Genomic DNA, 19,505 nt, shown 5'->3' on the forward strand with positions numbered 1-19,505 from the left:
CAAAATAACCCTGTTCATCGCAAAGTGCACAGAACCATTTCTACTTAAAAGCAGGTCCATTTGATGAATTACCATCCACAATATCTGTGTGGATTCATGTGTGCTTTAAAGACAGATCATATCCACAACTAGTTTACTGGTTTAATAATTTTAATAGTAAAACTGTACTACTGCATGGCCCACCTTCCCAAAGCAGTGTTTTGTTTTGTCTTTTCATCTACTCATTTTAGCAAATTCACTTGGTATGGGAAAAAACAATTATCAAAGAGCTCAGTTCAGCTGCTCCTTCCAGATGGTTCATGTCAATATCAGCACATTGATACTATCTGCTCTTCACATAAGACTCAAGAATTAGACATGAAGATGCTCAAAACATTGACCATCAGATTTTATATTTTATATCAAATATAAAAGATCTTTTACAACAGGAGCTGAATATATTAGAGTATCTGTACTCTAAGTCATATTAAGCGTGTTCGTGTCATAATTACACAACCACAATGCAGGAAAATGTCCCACACTAACACAGATGCCAGCTGGCCCAGCATCTGTTGTAAAAGTGAATTCATACCTTCTATAGGTAAGATGTTCCCATCTGTGTGCACATTACCACTAAAAAATACAGTAAATATACTTGTAATCACAAAACTCCTTAATGACAAAAGGATAAAAGCGCCTCAATTTTGCATGCAGAGCCATGTGAGAAATGGTTTGTCCTTGCAGCTCCCCAAAAGCTAGAAGAGTTTTCCTAACTGCCCTCTATATGAAGTTCAGAAGTACATTCTAAAGAAATGTATCTAACTTCAGCAATTCATTTTGCTGGAAAAGAATAAAACATTTCAATAGTGAATTATTTAATTACAAACAGCACCATCAATCAGATCTTTCTCTCCTTATTTTGTCTCAGCAGTGTCTCATCAGATGGCATCTAGATTATATGCCATAAATATAAAAGTCCCAGGTAATATAAGGAGAGTTCCTTCCACTTTTCCCAGGAGGCTGAGTGAACTGTTCACTGGTGAGGTTTTACAACAAACATTTGTGACATCAGACAGTGAGCAAATGCTGCCCTGGTGAAGAGGAGGGTGAAGGACAGAAGAATTCATTTAGTTTCAGATTTGCTTTCAAGTTCCAAAACTCATTCAGGCACAGTATAATCAGTCCACACTTTTAAATCTAGAACTAGAGCTAATTCTCTATAAGGCTTCACTCTTTGGGGATTCAAATGTCCCATGTAAAGAAGGCATATGATTTGCTAGCTACTCCTTCACATTAAGCAAATGGGCAGTGGCCAATTTTAGAGAAAAACAAACCAGTGATTACAATGAAGTCAAGGGAGGAACTGTAAGGGTAAACATTCTAATTGACTAAAACTCTAGACTAAATAAAAATTAAAATAAAGTCTGACATGAAAACCATAACAAGTAAACATTCTCACACATAGCTATTCCGTTATATTTGCTCCCATGTATATTAAATGAAGATTGAATACTTCCAAACAGCTGATTTGTGGGGTTCGAGTTTTGGGAATGAAATAATTTATTTACCATTCATTTGTTAAAATATTTCCCACTCTTTCCCTAAAGGGATTAGCAGAAAAATCTTGCAAGATTTTCCTTTCAAAGGCCCTTCTTCATAGATGAGATGTAAAAGCTCCATTATGACAAGTATTTGATACACAGAAACTAATGAGCTATTATTTAACTTCATCCTAAGTGTCAGAAGCCTAAAGCAAATAGGCTTAATTAAGATGATGTGTGCCCCAAGTCTTCTCCCAGGAAACAGGTAAATCACAGCAGATTCCCTTCTCTGCCAGATACATGCACAGAATTATCTGAGCACATCTGTCATCAATATATGAATGGCATGACATCTCCTGCTGTTAATTCAGATTGATTACTTGTTAAACACATTTAATTGAGGCAGAAGGGAGCTTAACTGATGTTTACATAAATATATTTAAAATAATGGAGAAAAAGTACTTGTGGCATTTAAAGAGAGATTGAAGGACTGCTTGAACATCAGATCTTATATGTGTTCAGATGCAACACATGAAATAACCATAAGAAAACTAATGTTTCCTTTATCTTTCACTGTTGTGTACCTAGTCATTTAACAAATTTCAAGGTCTGAATAATATAAACTAGACACGGCAGACCCTTTATTGTTTCTGACAAGAAATAAATTATATTCCTTCATCAAGCAATGACTGCTTCTAAACCCTAATACTTCACACTACAGGCTGTTTACAGAAACAGATGCATTACTAGACAAAACTTATGCTCCTGAAAATACATTACACCTAACTAGAGAAATATTTTCTATAACTTTTGTGTCCTGTGTTGATTGTCCTTCCATTGAATCTCAGAACCAGAAGGGATCCAGCCAGCCGAAACTTAAAGATTGCAAACATTCAGTGAGAGTCAAACCAGGTCTTTTTCAATTTTTGTAAACACACCACGGTTTTGCCTTGATCCTTCTGGGCTAGATCATGGGAAACGTACCAAAAAAGTCTCAGCTTCCTCTCTGGTTAATTGCTCATGCAGAAAAGCTCTGATTCAGGAAATGTATTTTAGGAACACAACTATTGTCACTGCAACCCCAGCCTCTTTCAGCAATGTCATCTCTACAAGTAAAATAACTATTGCCTTTATCTGCTGACTTCTAGGCATAGTGTTTCAATGTCTTCTGGAATATTACTAGTCAAATCGGTTTGCCTTTCCTGAGACTTAATCAACTTGTTGATTAGTAAAACCATCCATTGCTTTGCCACTTTAATCTTACCTGCTCATCTCAAAACACTCTTGATCCTTCACTTTGGAATTAAAATAGGTCAAGAAAGTTGGAAGGGAAAAAGGTAGCAAGACAGTATTAAGAATACCACAGATATCACAAGAGAGATTTTCATCTGCCAAAGGGATGCAGTTTTATGGATTGCAATAGAGCTATTCTGATTCAAATCTGTTGAAAATAGCCTTCTAAGTACAATTGTATCTATTCAGAAATTATTATGACCATTTCTCTTTCTCTCACTATCTTTGTCCAAAATAAAAAGTAAAATTAATTTCAGTTACAAATGGGGCTTATTTAAGTGAAGTATCATCAAATAGTGGGTACATTTAGCAGGTTTGTTTTTTTTTGCTAAAAAGTTCCCTTCTCTTTTCCCCATAATTCATAATTACAATTACTTCTGCAAAATTAAACTAGAATGAAAGTAGGCAAGCTCTCAGAATTTTTTTTCTGTTAACACTGGACCAAAAATCTCAAATCAGGGTAAAAGGTAATTTGTGACCTTAATGCAGGAAGATATGAGAGAGGACAAACTCCATAACACAGTAACTGAATTCCATCTAGCAGGAAATTATTAAAATTCCATTCCTCTCCCCACACACCCCAGGTGAATAGACCGCACAGACCCTAAGTTATGAGCTCTCAGACTCGCTCAAGGGCAAGTTCCACAGTCAGAAAGAGGAGATGGAATGGAAGATAGTTGTTGGTAAACAAATTTACAGCACGTGCTTAGAGGAAATGTACAACCTACCAGCTGCAGATACACCTAGGTCAAGAGAGGCAGCTTTCAAGAAATGCCTAGAACCACAGCTGAAAAGGGGAGAAGGAAAGGCTTGGTAAAGAAATACAATTTCTGGAAAAGCTCCAGAATTTCAGAAACTACAGTGTTTCCCAAAAATAAGATACATGGCAGTTTTGCCATTACTGTATTTTGATTCTTATTATATTTAGGTTTCTGTGTTTCTCATAACACAGCCAGAAACCTGTAAAAATGTTAGGATTAAGAAATGTAAAATTCAAAGTACTAATACTTCTATTTAGAAGCCTTTTCCCCGCCATTTTTGTTGTACTTCAGCATTAAGCAAATGAGGAGAAAGGTAACATGAACTATACAATTTAAAAGTGGACCTGATTTTTTTTTAAGCACAATGTCAAATAATCCTGTTTTATTACTGCTCGGTTATCAAAAGTGAACTTTCTGATCACAAGATTATTTCATACACAGAGTGAAAGGCTGATTAAGCACATATGGCAATAATTGCCTAATTAATAATCATACAGAGATCAATACAAAATCTGTACCTCATTCAAATATATTTCAAACACTGGATTACATATTAAAAGAAGCTTTGAGTCTCTAAGATCTCAGGCTGAAGAAGTGCTTCTTAAAAACATTCACAAACCTGGTAATGAAACCAACTGAATGCTATTTTCATCTCCACAGAAAAAAAGAATATTAATACACTCTCTTCAGGTGCTGGGTAAGCTAATTCAGCATCATATGGTGCATAATTAAACCTGTTAACTCAGAATTCCACAGCCATGATATTCTTTTGAACACAAAGGGTATAAACCTATTCACAAAGGTTTTGACGCTTGTCTCAAAGCAGCAGGTAAAGCAGCACCTCACAACACTCAATAGTATTTATTAATAATTATCTCAACCCAAAGCATCAATTACCAGGAGTTGTCAAGAAGAGTGGAAATGCAATACAGGTAGCAGGCATGTTAAGACTGCTGAAAGTTTTCCTGTTATGATTTATTTTCATCTGTAAATAACCTTGTAAGTAAGAGGCTTGGTTTTCTTATTTTAAACTCAAAGTATCATTCTTATTGCTTCATGCTAACCTGTGCAAAAAGTTGGGGTTTTTTTTAAATGCATGAACTTAGTATGTCCTTCTGTGAAATATCATAAATGAAAAAAGCTTAATACAGATTCCTTTCAGACAAGATTTTTGAGCCATAACTGTCTCTCTGATATAGTAATTCTACAAGGCAGAAATCATGCTTCTAAATGAAATCATACTTACTTCAGGAAGCAAACCACTGCAGGAGTAACAGAGAGTGCTTGGACCTAAATTCCTTACAGAGAAGTATAAGCTCTATTGTGAATTATGTTAATGCCTGGACTTTTTGCTCCCCATGTTTTCTCCTTACAGTTATGACTGTATCCTGGAAAACCACTGTTGGCTGTCAGGTACTAGCACTCATTTTTTTCATCTTTTCACTGATAGTACTGGAATCTCACAAGAAATCACTTACACCGGTAGTCCTGGTTTTGCTTTATCAAAGATGAAAAGAAAAACTTTGAATATTAAGCTAGGAAAAGGTTAGCAGAAATTTGTAGTGTATCCAAGTCCCCTCAGACAGATCCAGTTCCCTTATTTGGATGAGAGCAATGTGGTTTGAGTCTTATGCTGAAGGGAGCTGAATTCAGGTCTCTCCCCAAGTGAGCTCTACCCAGGCAAACAGGATTTCTGCATGAGCACCTGTTCTTCAGAAAACAAGGCCTGCTCATTTCTTTGGATAGTAAAGGAAAAGGCAGAAAGGTGCCTTCTCCTTCAGTAGAAGATCAATACATGTGGAGTCTGAAACAGATAATTGTGACCCCTTTCTGTCATAAAGTGCTAAAGCCTGAAGAGATGCATAATTTATAGTATACGATGACAGAATTTCCCAATCATTCACTTAAGCAACCTTTGCTCAATGCATGGATTGTAATGTCTTTTTGAATTCCAAACATTTTACCCCATGCATATTAACTTCAAGCAGCAAAGAGTTTGCAATCTCATCCAAGACAGCTATAAGTGAAATGTCATAGCTCCGAAGTTTTACATACTTAAGGGCATGTTTTCTGATGTTCTTACATTTTCTTATCTGGAAACAATGTTTTTTCATATTTTGACAAAGGAATGCAAAAAAAAATATTGTGGTTTAATCTGAATGCTTTGAACATTTATTAACACTATCAGCTTAAGCTGTTTTCACCAACAAAGCATAGATGGAAACAAGTTTCAAATGCAGGCGAGCAAGATACTGTCTAGAATGGTTCTATAAGTATTTTGCAAGAAAACACAGGCTAATAGAATCTGTTGTACTATCTAAATTCATACTGTATTTTTCCATGGAAAATTATTTATATGTAAAATGGGATGAAAAGTCAAGTCATTGCAAAGTTGTTAATGCAAAGTAAGGAGAAACATCTCTGAGACACTTCATAGGTACTCCTGTTTATTTCCCCTGAATATAGTATTTTGAATTCTGATGCAAATTTTTCCTTTATCTTGTGTTTTTCATAGAGGAGAAAAAGGACATGGTGACTAAACAACTAACTAAAAATAAAAGCTCTATCCAACATAATAAAAAAAGGAAAACAAAGAATAAAACAAAAGCAGTTTTCAAGTGAGCATGTTTGTTACTAGGAGAAGGTTGTTTACAGGAAGTTCCAAAAGTCTGGAAAAAAGAAAATAGGACAAAATTGTCTACAACAATGGATACTGATCATAGACATCAAATTTACAATGAAACACTGTTTGAATTTGTAGGAATTATTTCCAGATAAAATTACTGATCTAATGGCATTTCATGAAAGCTGACGCATAGGCTTCTCTTTAATGGAAATCAAAGTCAACTTTATAGGCTTACCTCCCCACTACACTTTGAGTATTATTTCCAATTAAGAATGCAATTGCATTATTAATTCAGCGGATACAATTTAAACACACTATTTTGAGTAGACTGCTATTCTCAAATACATCCATTATTACATGTCACACAGTCAAAACACCATGGATATAGGACAACTTGACTGAGTGTTGTTGAAAATCAACATGGCCTGAAAAGTTGAATTTTTTAAAAGTCATATTCAGTGGCATGAATTTCATGACAGGACTGCAATATGAAAATGGATTTTTGAGTAGAATTTCATATTCATGGAGTCTAACATGGCAAGATCCTCCTGTAAAGAATCAGGTTGAACTTACATATATGACTAATGCTGGGGAAATACTTAAACCTCTTCTATATATCTCCAAGTTCCACAAAAGCTTGTAGCCATTTCCAATTTCTAATGGAAACAATTCTATCTACACTTCTGAAGGATTTTGGTTTTAGAATATTTACTTTATAATTATTTGATAAATAGCAAAGAATATACTTCTATCCTCCTCCTAACTATTTGAAAGGTGAAAGTGTCAGAACTGGTTCTCTATTTCTAAAATTATTTAGATAACTTTGGTAAAATACTACTGAATCATTATACCCTGTTTTACACCACTGCTGCAGACTAGAGGGCTTACCATAATAGGGGGGAATTAAAGAATCCATTCTCTACAATGAAAGTGCTGTGACACACACAGCTAGGGAAAACCAAAATAAGGAACAAAATTTTTAATCATCTTGAAGTAGTTACACTTGCTCAGCTTCATGTAAGAATAAAACCTTTATATATAATAAATGTAAACTGAACGTAGTATCTAATAAACATAAAAGATGACTCTCAGAAATCCAGCAAAAGCTCCAGATCTGCAAAGCAAAAAGTGAACCTCTCTTCCAGTAATGACAATAAATCATTGCTCCATTTTAACTGTTACGTAATTGACTCTTCACTGAAACAAAATCGCCAAGAATTTCCACAATGAACAAAACCTCCTCTCCCCTAACCCACGTCCCCAAAAAGGAAATTCACATGCACAGCAAGGAGAAAATAAGCCTGGTAAGGTTTCACAAGCCTTCAACCAGAGGTGGTTATTTGAAGCTACTTCCACCTCACTACTGCTGCAGCAAAGATCCTGAACTCCCGTAGTCTGGTTTTGCACATCCACAGGCTCAGCTGATGAGAACAGTGCTGCAACACACAATTATGCATAGTCAGAACCTTGTGAAGGAAGACTCCATCCCAAGACATTCAGATTTCACTGCACACCAGTTGACAAAAACATGTAGCAGAAGTAGCATCCAAAACAGGCCCATTTGAACCCTGTATCACATCTGTAACATACTAGCTATAATCAATCTGCCTTTCTTCCCACCCTAGAAAGTGTCATGCAACTCCAAAATCTGCAGTTGTGCTCCAAGAGACTTGTAGGGAATGGACAGCTCTGAGCACCAGCACAAAGTACCTTGGCTGCCAGCAGTTAAGCTCAGCATTTACTTTAAAAACTGCCATACCCTCTTTGCCAGAAAATTCAGCTTTGTCTTCTTAAGTATTAAAACCCACCATGCTCCGATAGTACTGGCATATAAGAAACAATACATAAACATCAATGAAAATTATTATAAATTAAGAGACAGCACCAAGGAAGTACTAATCACACTGTCCTGTGCAATTTTTATCCAGTTACACAGTGACATACTAGAGAAAATACCACCACCTTCAGTAATAGAAATCATATACACAAAGACATGACATTCCAGAGTCTAAAACACTATCAACTTCAGTTTCTTGTGCTTCTCCTAACAAAAATCCTCACCATGTCACTGTAATAACATAGTCTGAACTAAAGCTTAGTTTACAAAAAAGCTTAAGAACTCAGATTACTAGGTGATAAAAAAAAATTCCCCCTTTGAAGCTTTACTGGTCCATGCCAACGCTGCTGCCACTGCACCATCACCTGTAACTCATGGTGATTTTCTGAACTCAGAGAATGTAAAATACAGAATTCGCACATCAGGATGCAAAGTCACACTCCACATTAGCCACAGGAACTCTCCACCATAAGTCAGAATTAAAACCAGTTTGTCTCCCAGCATATATCCTCGCCTATGTCGAAACATGAAAATGAAATGACAAAGGAGCTAATCTCACTTTCACAGAAGTCAACAGCAAAGCTCCTGCTGACTTCAATAAGAGCAAAAGCCAGCACTAGAGCTCCAAAAATCATTATTACTTTTTTCAGAGCACCAAATGCATTTCCTATCAGTCCCATGCAGAAGGATGATGGTCTCTCAGCTTCCCAATAATATTGAAAAGCTCTCATATAGAAAAGCACCTCAGACTGCCAGTGCTAATCTAATGTCTATGACTACCTGAGGAATACAGTTTGAATTCAGCATACAGCCCAAAGAGAATGAAAGAATTCATCTCCCTATGAGAGAAGATGATGCCTGCAGTAATTACTCTGTGAAAACTTTGGAACCAACAGAAGAACATCTGCCATATTTTAAGGAGAACTTGTATGAGTATCTCTTCCTCTCTGCACCATAAACAATTAAGATTCAGGGAATAATATTTACTTCTATACAAGAACTTCCTTAGATATTTAGCAGTAAATTACTATCAGAAGTAACATACAAAGAAGAACTTTGACTCTATGGAAAACTATGAGAAAGGGATTAAAAAGTAGTTATGTAGTTAATAGACTTTTAACAAGAATTAACAAGGGTAGCAAAACAAAATCTGCACTTTTCAAGTACCTTTTCTCTTGAACTCATTTGGAATTTGGAAGCAGTCGGAAAAAGCATAAGGATTTAATCCACAAATAAAGTGCAAAGGAAAAGCTATCTTCAGACCCTCAGGAACTGGAGCTTTAGCCACAGCACACAGTTTGAAACCTATGCCATATGAAATCCAACAAGAAGCTACTAATTATGCTCTCTTCTTAAGAGAGCTGTCAGAACACCTGCAACTACTTGATGGAACAAGCTCTGAGCAGAAAGCAACAACAGCTGCTTCTTATTGCATAAACTGAAATTTAGTTAAATTTGCCTTGCCAGCTACACAGGAGAGACCAGCTTCACCTCATTAGTTACACGTACTTACTGGTCCAGAGATGAGGGCATTCTTCTAGCAAGACACATGTGGGACCTGAATCTGGGTTTTCCAATTCAATACTTGTTTGCAAAGAAATCAATAGAGCAGAGAAGGATTACCAGCTGAAAAGTGAAGCTTTCTTCACATTGTCTGTTATTCCCTTCCCAGTGCAAAATTCATGTGGTCAAATTCACAAATGAACCTGTATAGAAATGCAACAGCTGTCCAGTTCTATGTGCAACATTTTTTGGATCTCCATTTCAATGCCAGTAACAGGGAGGAGTTTAGTTGGGGAAAAAAAAAAAAAAAAACTACTGAAAAGCAGAATTGATTCTGCAGGACAAGAAACAATGGCTACCTGGCCACAGCAGAGACAATACAAACCTCCTTTGGAAAGGGAAAACATTAATACTTTAATTACTGTTCTGCTAATTAACCCATGCTACTGATCAGAGTATGTTTATGCTGCAGCATTGCACATACCCATTTCCTAGTTTTCTCTATCAACAAAAGACCATCATAGCACCTTGGTGAAACATCCTTCCGCACTGATGTGTTATTTGTCCTGAGCCCTTGCACATTTCACATGTGTCCTAACTTAAGCAACTGCAATATAGGTACCCCCAGTTTTCTTTCTTTTCTGAATAAAATTTAAAAGACAAAGCACTTGCCCCTTCTTGAGCAGCTGCTTCACTCAACACACAAGCAGAAAGGTAACTTAGTTCATACAGTTTTAATAGAAGTGAATTACTAAAAAAGTTTTCCCTCCAAACATGAGATGTGAAAATCTAATAAAAGGGAATTCACTTGTAATTTGCAAGTACTGTATCGCCCTCTGCAGTCAATAGGTAAGTTCTGCAAAATGAACCTGGGCACATTCCTTGCAAAGATCAATTAAAAAACTTCTACAAGTAGAAACCCAGCAAAACTAAGTTTTTAAATCATGTCTTACTTGTTGGAATCATAGGAACACAATACACAAACTTTTTCGTGCTTGATATAAATGCTCCAGCTGTTACAGATGTGGAAAAGTATGTTCTGCTGTTCCTTCACAATGGGTCAGATTCCTCAATGATACTTCTAGCATTTACTCTCTTGGAATGTGACAGAAGTTTGCCATAGCTATTTCATTTTTTTTTCTTGTTGCTTCTCCTAAATATCCAAAATAAAACACACTTTTTAAAAGTTACATTAGCTGATCCATCAATGACAGAGAAGTATATTTTTACTTCTATGTTCAGGTATTGCACTACTTTATTTAACACAACTTGTAACTTCCATAGGGCATTCTGCTGAGATTTTTACAGCACTGTATTGGTTTCACCCTGGCTAGATGCCAGGTGCCCCCGAAAGTCAATTTTCTATCATTCCCTCTTTTGAACTAGAAAGAGGAGAAAAAACACAACACATCGAGAATAAGAGCAGTAAGAGCGTTCACCTATTACTGTCAGAGGCAAAACAGACTTGCCTTGGAGAAGCAGATCGAATCCTTCGCTGATGAAATCAGAGTAGGATAATGGGAAATAACACCAATTCTTTAAACAATGTAGTGTTTGAATACTGTTCCAAACAAAAGTTAACTCACATGATAGCCACCTGTCTCCTGAATTCTTCACTTTCTTGATCTGCAACGGGGTTTGAAGAAACAGCATGAAGCTGAGTCAGGGGAGGTTCAGGTCAGATAAAGAAAAGGTTTTCCACCCAGAGGGTGGTTGGCCACTGGAACAAGCTCTCCGGGGAAGCAGTCACAGCACTGAATTTGTCTGAGTTCACAAAGCATTTGGACAATGCTCTGGGGCATGTGGTGTCACTCTCAAGGTGTCCTATGCAGGGCCATGAGCTGGAAGAAGCGATCCTTGTGGGCCACTTCCAACTCGGCAGATTCTGTAATTCTCTTAACACTGAATCACACTGCTTTCCATCCAAGCACCTCCATTCCAACTAAACTTTACAACTGCTTGGGGTTTTCCCCTTGGCTCTAGGAATAGATTTTTTTTTCTCTTAAAATAAAAACCTTTGTGCTTTATGAACAGCATATCACCACTAAAACACACATGAAAGCAATGAAGGCAAATTCACAACTTTTTAAAACAAGATTGAACTTTTGAAGATTCACCCTTTTTGCTCTCAGCAGGCAGCTGTAAAGGTCATAGCAAAAATGTGCAAGGGAAAGTATTTAACAGCATTTCATGGTTTCACAGAACAGGACTGATTTGGGTTGGAAGGGACATCAGCCATCAACTACTTCTCACAGGGTGCCATAAGCAGGGACACCACTCACTAGACCATGCTGCTCAGAATCCCGGTACAGAGCACGCTGAACCAGATTCCCTGAAGCTAAGAAGGGTTCGAAAGCCCTCCGGGACGGGCCGTGGCAGCCGGGGCGGGTCGCTGGCGCTGCCCGCCTGCCGCGCTCCCCGCGTTGCCCCGCGACGCCGCCGCCGCCGTTGCCGCTGCGGCGCCGCGCGGAGTCCCCGGGCGGGCCGGGAAGGGCCGGGGCGAGCCAGCCCGGGGGAGGGCGGACACAGCCCTCACGCTGCTCGGCGGCCGGGCAGCCTCCCTCTGAGGCCCTGCTGACGTCGGGACCGGCTCCCTGGGCATACCGGGGGTAAGGCGGGAGCAGCCGCGGGGGCTGAGGAAAGGCGCCTCTCAGGCGCACCGAGCGCAGGACCGAAGGGGAGGCGCCGGCCGCCCGTGCGGCGGACAGGCGCGGCGCCGGTGGCTGAGCCCGGTTCAGCTCCGCGGGCACCCAGGGCCAGCAGCGCAAGCCGCTGAGCCGCTGCGGGTGCCGCCACCAAACATCGGGCGGAGACGCGCCGGGACGAGGCTCCCGGGGCACCGGGGCACGGCACAGCATGGATCGGTCACCAGAATCAGACCCTGCGGAGGAACCACAAAGTGCCTACCCGCAAGATGCCCGTGAAGTTGGGCATGGCCCTTACCAGCCGCACGAACCGGGTTATGGTCTTGACCAGCCCGGATACAGCCCGTATGAGGATGAGATTCCCGATCCCCAAACCCGGATGCTGGCAATCAAGAACGCAAAAGCCTATTTACTGAAGACCAGCACAAAATCTGGCCTGAATTTGTAAGTCTTAAAAAAGATCACAATCAAATAGGGTAGGAAGTATGAGTGGAGAAAAAGGTAAAAGGACAAAGGGAGGTGCATATAGAATGGGATAATGTTATACATCCAATATTTCATCACTAGTGATACTTGCATGTGTCCAGCATCTTTCAGATCCAAAATTCCCAATGGAATTTTATAGAAAGTTCAAAAAGAAGTTGATATGATGGAGGATAAGTTTAAATTCAGATTCAGATCATAGATGGGGTATATACTGGAAATGGAGGGTGGGAATGCTCTTAAGTATAATCAGACTAGTTTTAACTCTAATTTGCCTTAAGGCTCCATGATCCCCTTTCTTCTAACTATTCCAATGATTTCTCCAAAGTTCCAGATGATTCGCCTTTACTTTTTTTAAGTAAAAGCTTACTAAAAAGCATAATATTATGCTTTTACTAAAAGCATAATACTCTATGACTTTTGTATAGTAAGCCAGCAATATTTACATTTATATGACAGATATGATCATTTTGCTAATATACTAACAAAGATCCTGGACGAACAGCCCGCAAATACAGTAGACATAATTGAGAATATCAGCCAGGATGTGAAGAGGGCACAGTTTCGGAAAAAAATGGATACTCTTCGAGATGAACATGTGATCCCTCCCACAGTCGAAGCTGCAGAAAAGTATAAAGCTTTGTTTGTCAAGGAAGGTGGAGAAGATGAACAGGAAGAACTAGAAGAAGAGATGGTGAGTTATTATTGGAGTGAAACAGGTACCAAATATATCAGGGAAGGGGTGGGTGGATGGTGAGAAGGGAAAGGAGAAGGGGAGGAAGTTGTGGTCTCTTCTGTAGTGCTGCCTCTCCTGAACATGCAAATAATTGCAGTCACAGCACCATGTACCTTCCTCACAGCTGAGGTCGTCCCATGTCTAGTTCCGAAGGAAAAAACCCATCTGGTTACTTAGTTGAAATGTTTTCCTGTAGTAAATCTAATATCCTGAGCTGTTTTAATCACGGATGTCCCAGAGGTGATAAACAGAAAGTAAGGTTTATAGCATCCAGTTCAACATGGAATATTGCATCCAAGTTTATTTTCTTTTTATAAAAGGGATGTTTCTTTACCTAAAGTGACCATAGTTCTTGTTACCAGTTTGACAATATTGTACACAACTGCTGCTGTAAAATAGCAGAATGCAGAATTTTATGATTCTTCCAACTCCTGGTGTGGTTCCAGTCTGTCCTTCCCCAACTGAAACAAAATCCGGTTTTAATTAAGAACTAATATAATTGAAAAGCCATTTCTTAAAACAAGATTTTTAATTATTCAATTGCTTATATGCAGAAGCATTTCCACCCAAGAAAAAAAGAGAATTCTTATAATGAGAAGTTTAAGAATATAAATGAGAATTATAATAGCCATTCAACAAGATGTTGCTTTTCATATGAAGTTTACCAGTACATATTCAAATGAATTACCATCGCAGAATACAAATACCAGCCTCAGAAGAGACAGTCCTCCATCTTTCCCATAGCCTGTTATATATCTTACATTAACAGTATAGGATGCTGAAAATGAAAAAAAGGTAGGGTATTTACAAAAGGAATTCTGAATTTTTCATAATCCTGTCAGTCTTCCTTTGGTATAAGAAACCTGTCAGATCCAAAGAAATTCCATATGAAACTAGAACTAATTCTTCCAAATTCCCAGCCCTGTCATGTCCAACTTCTAATAACTGTCTGTGTTATATGATCACCTGACCCCCATTAAATGAGAGATGGGTGATAGAGCAACTGGAAATACTTAATTATTGACCTAGTTCTGCTTCCACTGAAGCCAGATGGAGTCTTACAATGGACTTTGATAAGAACAGAGGGCAATATTTTAAAAACTGCAGGCAGCTGTATGCCAAACAACATTCATTCCAGAGAAATGTTGTTGGTATGGTGCCTAAATATATAAAATCTCTATTATCTACAACAAAAGGCAACACAGTGTCACTGTTTGCAGCATCAAGACTTCTTAGCTGACATGCCCTAGCATTGAATCCCTTGTAGAGCTTGTGTAAGAATGCTGACTTCCCTTATTTTGCAGTAATTAGGAATTTGAATTTTGAAAATCTATGGTCTAAGAGCTGCTGTGTTCTCTTCTTTACCACTGAAAGACTTTTAATTTTTCTAAATGATAGCTTAAAAAGTAGTGAATGAATGTGTGCAAAGCACTTTGAGATAGTGAGTGGCACTACAGGAAAGTGAAGTATAATGTTCAGTAGATAACATGTTCAAGTTTTAAAATAGATAATTATCCTATTCTCTAGCTCTAACTCTGAATCTTCTTTCCTAGGGACAGCCCTCTCTACCAAATGTGATGGAAACAGCCTTTTATTTCGAACAGGCTGGAATTGGCCTGAGCAGAGATGAATCCTATTACATATTCCTTGCCCTTAAAAACCTAATTAATGTTCAGCCAATCCAGACTTGTCGCTTCTGGGGCAAAATCTTGGGCCTGGAAATGAACTATATTATAGCTGAAGTACAGTTACGGGAAGAGGAAGAGGAGGAGGAGGAAACAGAAGAGGAAGGAGAGGAAATAATTGCAGAAGAACAGAATGAGATGGATGAGGCTGAAGAAGATGAGCAGAAAGAAAAAGAACCTGAACCACCAAAGTCCACCTATAAACCCCCACCTGATATCCCAAAAGAAGCAAATGGGACTGGGACTAATAAATATGTCTACTTTGTCTGTAACGAGCCAGGCAAACCCTGGGTGAAGTTGCCTCCAGTGACACCAGCCCAGATTGTCTGTGCCAGGCAAATCAAGAAGTTCTTCACTGGTCACTTGGATGCTCCTGTTGTGAGCTTCCCTCCTTTTCCTGGAAATGAGGCCAATTACCTGCGTGCACAGATAGCTCGAATCTCAGCAGGAACCCATGTCTCTCCCACTGGATTTTACCAGTTTCCAGTGGACGAAGAAGAAGAAGCAGATACATATGAAGAAAACCTTGAGTTTGAGCCTCCTCCTGTGGCTGAAATGGTGGAGTCCCTTGCCACGTGGGCACACCACGTCAAGGAGATTCTAAAGCAGGTGTGTGCCAGTATAGCTCACGTGGGCCTGGGATGCCACTCACACTGCAGTGCTTGTAGGGTTACAGAATGTGAATGACACTCCTAACCTGCACATGCAAACTATTCACCAGAAATGGTATTGGATTGAAAGATTTTTATATAGGAAATACATTTTATATCATATGTATTATCCAAATATCTTACACATAAAACATGTATTTTTACATGTTATATAACACATAAATATCTTGCATGTGTTTACATATACCATCTGGTTTTATGTGTGTGTATATGTATATTTAGGAACCCTCTAGGTTTAGTATTTTTTCCAGTGATGTGTTCTTGAGATTGAAACTTATTTTTAAATAACAGTATGGAGTTAGGCCCTGATAGATAACAATAATTTCTTGCAATATTCTGTATGAGGTTTTCTGCTTTGAGATCCTTATTTGACAAAAGTGTTTAAAATTCTCTTTTCTTGAGTAGGATGTTAAAAAGCAGATAGCTTATGGCTGTACGCTAAATGGAATTTATGTGGTGTGTTCTTCTGGTTAATTTTTTGTTTTATACTTTCTGCTGTGAAACATTAACATGAAAAAACTTAAAAACATATTGTATCAGACTAGTGCTAGAAGGAGGTATTACTAATTCAGTTTTTATTGCTGGATGATTTGATGGCCAGTCTACCAAGTCAAGAATGCTAGTGTAAAATAACAGCAAATTATTGGAAATAAGGTTTAAACGTATTACCAGCAAAAAAATTACTGTAAAAAATAAAAATAGTATGCATTAAAATCTTAAGAACATTCTGTTATGTTCTCTGACTGGTAGCCAAATAAAAATGCAGATTTTAAAAAGATGGAATAAGTCCATAGTTTGCAGTAACTAGTAATCTAGCAAGGATATAAACTAAACTGGCCAGGAACTGAAGAATACAAAATGACAAAAAGCTGATAACAGAGGTATAAGGTTATTCTCAAACAGTAAGCAGGAATGAGTAAAGGGAGGATTGAGGGGAACATTCTGCCAAAAGGATGTTGGTAATAATATTTTATTAACAATATTCCAGTTATGGAATATATATTTTTCTTCTTCCTATCCCTTAACTGTGTATGTCTCTGAGCCAAATGTTTTAATTTGTTTTAACTTGTATTCTTTCAATTATTGTTAGATGTATTTATAACTTTTCCACATCAATTATAGGGTCGTTGTGTTTGGATTAAACCTGCTCAAAAATCAGAAGAAAATGAAGAAGATGAGGAAGAGGAGGAGGAAGAAGAGCAAGAGGAAGAAAGAGGACAAGCCCTTCTTACTCTAATCTCTGAAGATGAAGGTACTCTTCATGGAATATGAAGGTTTTGATAGAGAGTCACTAGGAATGTTGTCATTTAGCAGTAAATATTTGAAGTTATAAAACTCTGACACTTCTTGGAGCAATATACTTTGTAGGGTAAACATTCTTTTACAAAATCAATCAAAAGCAAAATGGTTAATAGTATTGACATTAAAACTGAAATCATCAGGTTTATTAGGTAACCATCTTGTTGAGATTAAAAGGAAAAAATAACTTGTCATGTTATTGCAAGTTCAAAACAGCTTACTACATGAAATACATTCAGCTATTTTTATCTCATCTTTTTAAGAAAAAAGAAAAATGTGTGTTTATGTGTAAGTAAATAGAATAATTAATGTGTACACACATGCACTGATACACATTACTTGTATAAGAATTTAGATCTTTTAGCATATTACTGCAGCAAATCATGGGAGTAAAGGAGCCTGAATATTAGATTACATCAATATTTGACTATTTTTCTACTCTCCATTCTTTAATCAAGGTAAAATATAGCTATACAATTTATCTATAAGTGATAAAAAGTCTTTGACAATTGCCGTAGGGGTGAATGTTATTGAATTTTTTCTATATGTGGGGATCTATCAGCATTCCTGTTGGAAAAGAGTGCCTACACTTACTGTTTCTGACTTTCTGTTGTGCAACTTAACATAAACCTTGCTTGAATTCTGTGCAAGCCTTGTAGCTCAGTCTTAAGTATTTTGTAGAGGCTCGTGATGTCCATTTGTTTGGCTGTCTCCAGGCATAAAAAACATCCCTGCTTGGACAGTTCAGGCTTCTACAGACCTGATCCCAGAATATGCTGTTGCAATCCTGCAGTCTAACCGATGGCCTGGAGCTTATGCCTTTGCATCTGGCAGGTGAGAGTCCAGCTGATATGGTTACAACACTGACTGTATGTGCTACACACAGATGCCTCTCAAATGCAGGCAGAGTTACTTTATTATTAATTCATTGATTGAATTACAGCTATTCCAGAGGCTGATGGAGAAGGCCACTTAAATGTGCACAGCAACAGTAAATAGGTATTTAAGACTGAAAAAAAAATAATCATTGGAAAGGCTGGCATAAAGTTAATGGATGTAAACGCTGAGTTAGCATTTGAGCACAGTCCTTGATTTACAACACATATTCTTGTGTTTGTGGGACTGTTTACAAAACCAGCTACATTCTGTGGTTCTAATGTTTGTTTGTTTCCCTACACGTGGTTATTACCCTCATGTGTATTTCCAGTACACAGTCTTTCCACTACACTGTACTGCAGTGCAGTGCAGTGACACTTCATCATTTTAAACAGAGGATGCATTAACAACCATTAGGGCAGTTAAAAAGAGGCGCCATGTTTAAAATTCTTCTGCTATAGGGTATGTGCACCACAGTGACTTCTTGCACAGCAGAGTAAGGATGCCTGACAGTCTCTCTGCTAATATTTTGTCGGGGGATGTGTGTGATCTTTCACTTCTCTTTCTCAGGAAATTTGAGAACATCTATTTTGGCTGGGGTCACAAATACAATCAAGAAAACCACACTCCTGCATTGCCCCCACCAGCAGAAGCAGAATTCCCCAGTGATCCAGGAATAACTGAGAGAGCAGACCCCACTGTGGAAGAGGAAATGGCTTTCAAGGCTGCACAGGAAGAAGCCTTAGCTGAAGCTGAGGAGGAGGAAAATGAGGAAGTGGAGGATGATTAAAATACGGAAGAAAACAGATTGTTTTAAAATATTGAATATAAAAAGCTTTTTCTTTTTTAGTCATTTTTTAGTAAAAATATTTAGTCTTTTTTTTTTCTGACCTCAAATTATTTTTGAGTGTGTCTTCTTTTTTGATTTCTGTAGGCTTTTCTTGGCAACTGTCTTCTTCTCCTTCCCCACCCCTCAAACCTGTCTACACTGGCATGAAGGCTTTTTCTGTTTGTTTAACTAAGCAAACATAGTCTGCTTCTTAAAATGGTGCTGCTTTGAACTAAGAACTACCACCCACAAGATGTTCACACAGTTTTTCTAGCCCTCATTTCAATTCATACATACATTTTACTTAAATAAACTTTTTTAAAAATCCCATTACAGTGTCGCTCTTATGTATAAAAGTGTACAGTAGGCAGCTTATTGAGGTTCTGGGGGATGAGTGTATGGCAGTGATAACCACTCATCATTGGCACTGGGGGCTGCATCTCCAATACCGTGCTCAGTTTTGGGCTGCATCTCCAATCCTGTGCTCCGTTTTGGGCCGTCACTGCAAGAGACATGGAGATGCTCGAGCGCATCCAGAGAACGGCAGTGGAACTGGGAAAGGGTCTGGAGCACTGTGAGGAGCGGCTGAGGGGGCTGGCGGTGTTGAGCCTGGCGGAAAGGAGGCTCGGGGGAGACCTTATCCCGGCATACAAGTGCCTGACAGCAGCGTGTATCCACGTGGGGGTTGGCCTCTTCTTCCCCAGTTACAAGCGACAAGAGGAAACTGCCTCAGGTTGCACT

General features: G+C 38.4%; 1 protein-coding gene across 1 annotated transcript; it reads left to right on the plus strand.

Moving 5' to 3' along the window:
• The first annotated feature begins 12,247 nt into the window (after positions 1-12,247).
• Positions 12,248-19,094, plus strand: LOC110471163 (radial spoke head component 4A). Its single transcript, XM_021531473.1, has 6 exons — positions 12,248-12,629; positions 13,128-13,362; positions 14,958-15,698; positions 16,883-17,012; positions 17,776-17,893; positions 18,506-19,094. The coding sequence occupies exons 1-6, from the start codon at positions 12,397-12,399 to the stop codon at positions 18,723-18,725; spliced, it is 1,677 nt and encodes a 558-aa protein (XP_021387148.1). The 5' UTR covers positions 12,248-12,396; the 3' UTR covers positions 18,726-19,094.
• Positions 19,095-19,505: the final 411 nt, after the last annotated feature.

Source organism: Lonchura striata, chromosome 4 (assembly GCF_046129695.1).
Source record: "Lonchura striata isolate bLonStr1 chromosome 4, bLonStr1.mat, whole genome shotgun sequence".
NCBI classification, from domain to species: domain Eukaryota; kingdom Metazoa; phylum Chordata; class Aves; order Passeriformes; family Estrildidae; genus Lonchura; species Lonchura striata.

Bases quoted from the DNA above. Each gene is read 5' to 3' on its own strand.
- LOC110471163 (XM_021531473.1), top strand. From the start codon at position 12,397: ATGGATCGGTCACCAGAATCAGACCCTGCGGAGGAACCACAAAGTGCC. The intron at 15,699-16,882 runs GTGTGTGCCAGT...CATCAATTATAG, and splicing joins TCAAGGAGATTCTAAAGCAG to GGTCGTTGTGTTTGGATTAA. The intron at 17,894-18,505 runs GTGAGAGTCCAG...TCTCTTTCTCAG, and splicing joins TATGCCTTTGCATCTGGCAG to GAAATTTGAGAACATCTATT.